The 9,685-nt window shown below is 41.4% G+C and overlaps 1 protein-coding gene across 7 annotated transcripts in view; it reads left to right on the top strand.

Annotated features, from left to right (window-relative positions):
• STAG1 (stromal antigen 1) overlaps nucleotides 1-9,685 on the top strand; it is a 174,680-nt gene that overhangs the window by 95,094 nt on the left and 69,901 nt on the right. For all 7 annotated transcript variants that reach the window (XM_017729424.1, XM_017729423.1, XM_017729422.1 and 4 more), the window contains 3 exons: nucleotides 1,601-1,677; nucleotides 4,657-4,861; nucleotides 8,188-8,339. In XM_017729424.1, coding sequence (XP_017584913.1) covers nucleotides 1,601-1,677; nucleotides 4,657-4,861; nucleotides 8,188-8,339 — 434 coding nt within the window. The remainder of the gene's footprint in view (nucleotides 1-1,600; nucleotides 1,678-4,656; nucleotides 4,862-8,187; nucleotides 8,340-9,685) is intronic.

Genomic DNA, 9,685 nt, shown 5'->3' with positions numbered 1-9,685 from the left:
CAGAGGGGGTTTGCAGTAGTGCCTGTCCACTGTTCTGAGACATGCTGGGAAACTGCTTCATTTAGCCAAAACAAAACTTGCAGGATTGGGGGAAAGATTAAAATATATCTACACATACAGATGATTTCCAAGCTGAGAAAATATATTTTCAACTGTCACGTGGTGGTGTTCTCTTGGGTTCCTGGTTTTATGTTGATATATTGCATTAGTAATTGTTTATTAATGGTATGGAAATTACCATGCACAAATTTAAATTGCCACTGTCAGAACTGAGGTTCACAGTATTACCCAGTATGAAATAGATAACAAATATTATTTCATGAAGAAGCAAAGGCAATTCAATAAATCAATATTTAATTTACTTAGTAAAATTGTACGTGTGTACCAACATACAGAGGCTTGGTGTGCTCTAACTGTGCTTGCATGTTTTGAAATACATGTATTTCTAATGCTCTTTTTTTTAAGGAATAAAATACCAGAATTAAAACATTTGCATAATATTTAGTATGTTTAAATTATCTTTATTTATCCTTTGTAGAGGGACTAGTACTGTTAGCTGTTAAGCTGCTTCTATTATGGTCTGAAATTTTGAAGCCATGCAGTGGATCATTAATCCAGTTGAACTTTTTGCAAAAACTGAGAGACTTACTCTTTGTAATGTTAATGATTGCCGCATGGATTTTGTAGTGCTGCAGTTTGCTTAATTTTTCTGAATTTCCTCCATTAACAAAAGAAGACTGTGAAGTGATGAAGAGAAGATCCATGCAGCAGCAGCAGCAGAAGTCTTTATGTTGCCCTGGGTTATATGGTTAGCTATTTAGGTAGTGTCTAGTTGCAGAGGCAATAATATGTCAGAATACTTTATTTGTATACTGATTGAATTTTGATCAAGACACAAGAATTTTCATTTATAGCTATTGTGTTGTTCAATTTTCAATGTTGGTAGCTTTGTTTGATTTACAATGGAAAGTTAATCCTATCAACTCCACTGTTCAGATAACGAGGGGGAGTGGGAAATCTGTGTGAAGGAATAACAGATACACAGTGGCTGCTTCTGGTGCTGAGCTGGCTCATGTGTTGGCTGAGCCCTTGGGAGCCTTGGGTTTGGAAAACGTGCCTCAGTCAATAAACCATGCTGGTCCTGAGCTGAGCAGTGTGAAACTCCCAGAGTGTGCGTAGGACATGGATGTCTGTCACCAGGGCATTCAGCATGGACAGTGCAGAGCCACCAGGAGTGGCTGTGGAACTGAAAGATGGCTCATTTGATTTTGCACACAAAATTAAAAGCACTGGGCAGCTGCAGACACGACACCAGTGGTCCGTGGTTGTCACTGCTGTTTTACACTTGCTTGGCTGCAAAGAGTGAAAGGATGGAAAATGGCACTGACTCCTCGTTTGAAAGCACATTACGGGACAGATGATTTCTCTTCCCCTACTTCTTCAAGAGACTGCCTTGTTCAAAGCATTCCTGTTCTTGTTGCACTCTGCATACTCCAATATGTATTACTGAGCTGTTTGTTTAGCAGCAGAAAAACATTGATGTTTTGGTGTAGCAGAAACATGCTGTGTTCACTGCTCTTGTTCTTTCATTGCCTTACAGGTACAGTAAGAATTGAAATGTTCAGGAACATGCAAAATGCAGAAATCATAAGGAAAATGACAGAAGAATTTGATGAGGTAGAGTATACAAATAGTTGTTTTAAGCATTATGAAATAATTACCATATACTTCTGGTTTAAATTGAAAATGCAGTGGGTAAGTAATGTCTCAGTATGGGAAACTGCACTGACAAGCAAAGCAGCAACTTCAGCTGCTGGATGCAGAGTAACAGGGCAGCAGGGACAAGAGAGGTTCATCAGAGCAGGCAGGAAGAGGAACTGGAGAACTCTCATCCCCCTGAGAGCGGTGGTGGTGTTCTAGGTGCTGAACATCATCTCTTGGGAGTGCCACGGTACAAGGAAGAGCTCCAGATTCCTGACACATCAGATTCATGAGACAGGATTGCAGGCTTTTGCAGCATTCTTCTGTTTTCTCTGTGCAAATTAATGTTTTGTGCATTTTAAATGGCAGTTTAAACCAAATAGGAGCTTGACATGAAAATTACCATTTTGGAACAGTGATACAGAAAGAAATACTCTTTCAAAAGATCTGAGCATTTTGTCTGAAACAAGTAAATTACAATTCAAACTGAGTATCTTCTGTCAAAATAAACATGTTCCTAATGGTGAATGCTTTTTAGCTTTGAGATTTTTGAACTGTGTTTTCTTTGATTTTTCATGTATAAAAAGCTGAATATTCTGAGTGTTCATTCTGTTTAGTGAGGAAAACTAAAGCTGGAGCAGGAGTTTTCTGTAGGACAGCCGTCTCTCTGACCAGTTCTAAATGGAATGCCAAGGCTGTGATTCAGAAAGTTAAGCAGGAAAACAATAAATATGAGAAATGTTCCTTTTCGGGATGTACTTCTGCACAATTTCCATCTTGTCCACGGCCTTGAACAACAAAATGCTTCAGTAAATGCCTGGTTACAGCCATAGGGGTGCTCCTTTTGCTGGGTGATTGTCCCACTATTGATGAAGAAAGTATTTTTCAAAAAAACCTTTTTAAAAACTGTCAAAGTTTTTTCTCACAGGAGAAAAAAACCTCTTCCTTATGAATGTACTTAAAAGGAACATCTCTTAAAGAGTTACAGTTACTGGTACGCAGTCTTTCTTTCTCCATTACCTAAAACTTTGCAGAACTTCTACAATTCTAAAAAAAAGTTTCAGTTCTGGCTTCTGCCTTAACACTTGAATGGATTTCTGAGAGAATTTGTGGGCCTTAGTACAAAAGCATAAAATTATTAGTCCTAGGCTGCAGCCCAATGACTCTTGAAATCTGGAATAAACTGTTGGCATTTCATGTGTAATAGCTCCCCCAGTACCCCAGAAACCCCAAATTGTCCCATTTTTCCATGAGTGCTGCAGGAATCAGCTGGCTGCTGGCCTGAATTTTGCATTTATGGCAGGGATTGAAGTATTGATTTTCCTCCTCGTGAGTGGAGAAATGCTTGTGCGGGACTTAAATGATGGAAATAACTTTGTTCACAAAGTTCACTTTGGGACAGGGAATTCCATGGCCATCTATTGGCTGCACTATTCAGCTGCTTGGCTTAGGAGTACAGGTGTTTTGTAGGTGAATTCCCTCATAATTCTTGTGCTAGAGTTGACAGGTGAACAAAGACTTGGTTTACTCTGAGTTTTCTATGCTCTGGGCCATCAGTATTGTGTCAGTGTCACTAATGTATCACGCTTTTATTGGTATTCAAGAATAAAAGATCCATGAAGTGACTTTATTGTAAGTTTATTCTTCCCATTTCAGCCAGATGAGGTGTTCATGGTGCAAAATAGCCTTCATAGGCTTTTCAGAAGAGTTGTCTGATACGTACTTGCAGGTTAAAAATGCACCATGCAGATGTGAGTAATTACACACAGCACTAGAGATTCTGAGGATCTGTTCCAAAGGGCTGCACATACCCACACCTCGAGAAAGCATGTGTTACATACCAAAGTTCACATGCAGAGATCCATCAGGTTATTCTGGTGTGGTTGAAATGGGTGTGATTTGGTTAAATGTGATGGCTAGGGGGTTTCCAAAGGGCAGTGTTGTTCATGTAGTTTAGGTTCAGGGTTGTTTGATTGCAGCTCCTCTGTGCTGACCTCGCTGCCTTGGCATGGTTCAGTCTGGGTGATAAGTCCTGAGGAGGAAAGTGCTTGTTCCTCACAAAACCACAGAATAAATGTGTACAAATGGATGTAACTTTGGTGCTACTGACTTCTTATCCTGGCTGAGAGATTCAGGATGGAGCATTACTGCCGTGATGTTTTGGATACTCTGAAATTGGCTTACAAATCCAGTGGTCAGGGAGATTTGTACTCAGGCTTTTCCACTGAGGGGGAAAAAGCATTTTCTGATTGTGGGGGGGACAGTCTCCCCATAATGCAGTATATATAGTGAATATAGGAAGAGCACACCTGGGGAGGCGTTAAATGAACATGCCAATGAAGATGAGGTGTATGAATCTGTAGTAAAATTTCCATTACTGCTATCAGAAGGCAGGTTCTACCACTAGAAAAAGGCTGCATTTACAAGATAAAACAGGGCAGTGTTTGCTTTCTGATAAGGAAACTGTAAGCTTGAGCAAACCATACTCAACTGTAAGCTTGAGCAAAGCGAAGTTTGTGGGGAGGGGCATCCAGCTGATTAGAATATTTAACCTGAAGTGGGGGTGGAAAATGACAACCAGTCAATCACACAAGCTTTTATTTAGGTTTTGATCTTAAATACTTTGAAATAGTCCCATCTTATCCTTGGCTCCCACTTCCTAACCCAGGACACAAGGAAAATAATTGAGCCTTGATACATTTTTTGGACTATCTGGAGCCAATACTGCAGGTATAAAACAGTTACAATGACATCTTTGCAAAAGTAGTTCATGCCAATGAGCCTCCCTGTTTACTGAAGAATAATGTGTTGTTTTTATTTGTTATCCTCCCTTGGCTTGAAGGAACAAGATGACGTTTAGTTTAGAACCTTAGACCACGATGGCTACACCGACATTAAAACCCATTAAATGGGGAGCCCTTTAATACTTGATCTTTTTCTTCTGTTGCTCTGCAGGACAGTGGCGATTATCCCCTGACCATGCCTGGGCCTCAGTGGAAGAAGTTCCGCTCCAACTTCTGCGAGTTCATCGGGGTGCTGATCCGGCAGTGCCAGTACAGCATCATCTACGACGAGTACATGATGGACACGGTGATCTCGCTGCTCACCGGCCTCTCCGACTCGCAGGTCCGCGCCTTCCGGCACACCAGCACACTGGCTGGTGAGTGAGCTGCACGCCAGGGTTCTGCCACACAGCTTGCCACTGCCACGCTGGCACTGCACTGTGCCAGAAATCCAGTCTCTCCTGATGGGAGAGAATTTGCTGAAAGTCCTTGCAAGGAGTTTCAAAGATAAACCGAGACTTTTCCTTTAGTTGCAATGCTTCCAGATAGTTGTTTGTTAAGTCTTATCAGAGGAACTGAGCCACTTGCGTGACCCAGGTACAGCATAGAGCACAGAAAAGCAGGAGTGAAGACTCTCTATCAAGATTTACACGGCCTTTTAAAGATATTTTAACCAATAGTTACTAAAAACGTACATTATTTTCACTTTCCTACCAATTATTCAGTAACACGACTAGGAACTGCGGAATTTTCTATCCAGTCAATCCAAACCACTTTTACTGCAGAATATGGAGTGGTAGAAGAAGGAAAAGAAGGTCTAGAGAACAACAACAATCCTCCATTTTGGCATTTTTTACTCTTACCTATTTACTACAAAGAGAAGCCCAAAGCCTCTAAATTTTTCACCCTGTGACAATCTTACATACTAGTCTATCACCTAATTCACACCACTGTATTTTCTAGTTGTTGTTGTCTTACTGTTGGTAATTTTTTCCAAGGTTGGAAGCTAAAACAGTGTTGTTCAGGGGGGTAAGAACCCTTAAAAACAGGCAGAGAAATATTCTCAGCACTCTGGGTTCCTACACCACGCCACTGCCACAAGCACTTGTCATTGGGATTGAGGTGGATCCTGACCAAACTCTGGAAACCTTCATCAAATCCCAGTACCACACATGGTACAACTATACTTAAAATACTCCTTTTTTTTTATTTGGAAAGGAGTGTGCTGAGGCACTTAGGGATTCCTGTCATCCCCAGGGCTTCCAGTGAATCCTGAGAATCAAAAGTGGCATGCTTATGTCTTGTATTTTGTTATTAATTGTTCACTTGTTGTATAGAACGTTGGAGTAATTTTATATTTTAGAGTATAAGTTTATTCTAAAGAAGTATCAGGACAATTGTCTTATCAAAGAATTTCCATCCACCAGAAAAAAAAAACCCTGTGCCTTAACTCAGGAGAAGCATAAGGTTTGGGATTACTGGACCGTGCTTGTAGGGCTCCCTGTCTTCTGCCTGCAGCCACACCACCTTTCAGTGCAGCTGCCTCACCTAAGGAAAGCCCTGGGTGTATTATTAGATGGAAATGGGCTTTCCTTATGTATTTCATCACACCTATATGAGATGTCTCCTGTAAGAGGGATGAATTGCTCTCCACAAGGAACTATTTTTCTCAATTACAAAGCACTACCAGGGTGGCTGGCTTGGGTGTAGGTGTCTGCAGCTGGTCATGTCAGGTGATAAGAAATCCATCCTATTGCAAGGTTCATAGATCATGCCAGATATTTAAAACTCTTACAGCAGACATTTGTCATAATCTGAAGGTTTCTATGGCCAGTATTTATCACTATTTAGTCTTTCCACAAACGGCCTCATACATATTCTTTAAGTTTCAAGTGTATCGATACCCAGTGTTCAACAAATGCAATCAGAATTTATTTAAATTTCATCTCTTGTGAAGAATCAAAGTAAGAGGCAGATTTCCCATTATATTGAAAAAACAACTCCAGATTTGAGTGGATTTTGGTTTTAAAACTGAAAACCCTTCAACTCACAGTGACCAAACTCCTTTGGAAACACATTCCCTTGTGGTTCTTTACCATGCTCAGCAATGGGATGGTAAAACCTTGAATCTTGCAGGCTTAAGCTGCCAGGTTTGGAGTTTCCTCTACAAATTCAGTATTGCAAGGTGAGCATTGTTTGAGCCTAGATAACCTGCTGGAAATCCATGCCTGTTATTTAAACTATTATATTCCCTTCCATCTGAGGCTGTCTGCAGTTCTGGGTGGTTTTGATTTGCTGTTTGCTCAGACTGTGGTTGACTGGTTCATAGGGAAGAGTTTATGGAGTGAGCTCTGCACTCAGGTCCCTGGGAGTGAGTGGTCCATCCCTGCTGGGGCGGATGTTTGGAAAGTATGAGAGGCTTGATTAAAAGACAGGAAACAGAACCACCTATTAGTCATTTCCCAAGAGCTGTGCTCTATGGAAGAAAGAGTTTTCCCTGTTTGGAATGGATTTGGTGGCTAGAAGCTTGCAGCAAGAATCAGCTGATGCTGAAGGTGAGGTTTATCACAGCTGACTGCGGTTATTTCAGCCACTGCTGACTTCTTGCATTAATGGCACATTGATCTAACATTGCATTAGGGATAGGAGCTGCCAAAGATCTCAGCATTTACCAGTGACAATACATGCCATTTATTTATTTGTTTGCTTGTTGTAGCAAGCTTGAGGCTTTGCTTTGATTCTACAAATTTCCAGCACGTTTAATTGTGTTGCAGTTGCAGAGAGCAGAGGTCAGCATGATGCCATGGAGCATGGAGTCTTGATAAAGTTTTTGAAAATCTACTTGTAGACTTGCATTTCTTCTAGAAGGAGTGTTTTTAGGTCCTTGTTTTCAGTTTTCCTCTATGCTAGTCAATTGGAATGAGAGATGATTCACTGCAGGAAGAGGTACCTGCTTTGAGCTATAGCAGTGTAAATCAACCCAAGTAGGCTCACTTCTCCATTTGTGTGGTTGCTTCTCTACCTTGAAGCAATGCTGCATATTTAGAGGAGCATGCAGAGAGGATGTGATAGTTTGTTGCATTATTTTTCTGGTTTTTCAGTATTGTAAAATGTGTTGTGCTATGTAACCACACAGAACTTGGGAAAGACCCTTATTAATGTTTTTTGTAAAAATAAACTTCAGTACTGAAAAGCAGACACGAACAATATTATATCCAGCATCTGTGAAAATAAAAACTGCATTTTTATATGGCTGTACAGCTGACTTTAGAGCATTGTCAGACCTGCCTTCAGAGAAGCTGTGCTGTGGTCCTTTGTGAACTGAGCCACCCTCAGCAGCCATTGGTTAAGGTCACCCTCAGTTTGGAGCCATCTCTGGTGGCACTCTTCTGTGCAGAATGGCTGTAACTCCCCAGCCACTGCCTTCATGGTGCCCTGATGCTGCAGGCTCACAGCTGGCTCCCTGGTGCACTCAGAGCTTGTCTGGAGAAGACAGCAAGGAGCACTGCCTGCAGCTCAGTGTGGGGTATAGACTCTGCTTTCTGACCGTGGGCCAGTGACCTGGGTATTGCCTGGGTGAAAGTGCCTTTCCAGATGGCTGTGCCAAGGTCGAGAGGCTTTTTGCTGTATGGATCTGCTGAGGAAGTATTTTCTGAGCTCTGACTACAGGTAAAGACTCATAATCTGTCTTGTGCCTTTGCAGCTATGAAGCTTATGACTGCTCTTGTGAATGTTGCCTTAAACCTGAGCATTCATCAGGACAATACACAGAGGCAGTATGAAGCTGAGAGAAACAAAATGATTGGCAAAAGAGCTAATGAAAGATTGGAGCTGCTGCTTCAGAAAAGAAAAGAGGCAAGTGAAAAGACTATTTTTTTTTTCCTGGTTCATGTGCATTCTGTCCAACAGAAAGCCCAGGGTGGTTTGTGACTGGAGTACCACAGTGAGAAAGAGCTCAGTTCTGCAGTGGTGTTCGTGTGGTCTCAAGCACACTACTTGAATCTTGTATTGCCACATTCAGTTGAGTTTGTGGTGCTGTTCTGCACACACAGGAGAATTCTGTTCTCAGGCTTCTATGTATGACCAGGCAGGAAGAGTCTCAAACTGCAAGTAGTCTCTGTTGTGATGATGCAGAAAGATTCTGACAGGAGGATCACACGTTCCCTCCCTGCACTGCCCACTTTCCCCCTTGATCACTGCAGTAACTCCACAGTGTCTCATTAGTCCTTCATTTTTAGCTGTTTTCAGGAAACACTGGAGTTGGGGCTATAGCACCTGCTCTCAGGGAGAAGGAGCTAGGGAGACATTAAAGTCACCTTTAGTAAGTACGAGTCTGGCATTAGGTGAGAAAAACCATCAGAAGGTTGCTGTAATCATCCCTAAATAAAGTATTATATCACAGGAAATTTCAGTTTTAGAGGTGTACTTAAATTTAAAGATGACAAGTAGAAAATTAATACACATACACCCAAACAACCATAATGTGTAAAGATGCCAAGTAAAACTCATAAGAGAGATTGAAAAATCAAAGTTTATATGGCTTAGATTTAAATTTATGATTTTTAATATATTAGTTTTGAAATTTCTCCACCACTGTTTTACTCTGTGGCAATTAAGGATGTCTGGGTGCTTTGCCTGTGTGCACCTTGGATTCCTTTAGGTATAACTTTGACTCAGAATTGCTTGACTTTGTAGTCTTTGTCTGGAGATAATTACAATTATGTATTTTTATTTTACCCCTATGATCTGTAGCACAACTTTATTTGATTTTCATAATTCTTGAAAAGCATGCATTAAGGTACAAAGCAAAACCAATCTCTCCTGCCCAAACTGTGAGAAAAACATTTTAAATTAAATATTAAATTGAATGTGAGTTCTAAAGCATTTTGAAAAGCAAAATAGCTGGGACAGAGTTTGTATCCCACATTTGTTGATTGTTGCTTTGAATGTGCAGAGGACAAAGGCACTAATTCTGCTGATGACCTTGGGCTGGTGGCTCTGTGGCTGGGGCCTTCTCTGTGCCCCTTCCCCCTGCCATTCTTTCAGAGCTGCAGAACATCCTCTCTCTGGGGAGCTGTGCAGCAAGGATGCCCAGGCTGCTCAGGGCTGGGGAGCCTTGAGAGGAGAAGCAGCAATTGGCAGTCCTTACCTTTGGCTCTGTGTGTTCAGGGGCTCTCAGCTCAGCTCATGACAGCTGAGCA

Source organism: Corvus brachyrhynchos, unplaced genomic scaffold, assembly GCF_000691975.1.
Source record: "Corvus brachyrhynchos isolate BGI_N302 unplaced genomic scaffold, ASM69197v1 scaffold63, whole genome shotgun sequence".
Taxonomy (NCBI): domain Eukaryota; kingdom Metazoa; phylum Chordata; class Aves; order Passeriformes; family Corvidae; genus Corvus; species Corvus brachyrhynchos.
Note: the sequence above shows the minus strand (reverse complement) of the source record. Positions and strands in the feature narration are given on the sequence as shown.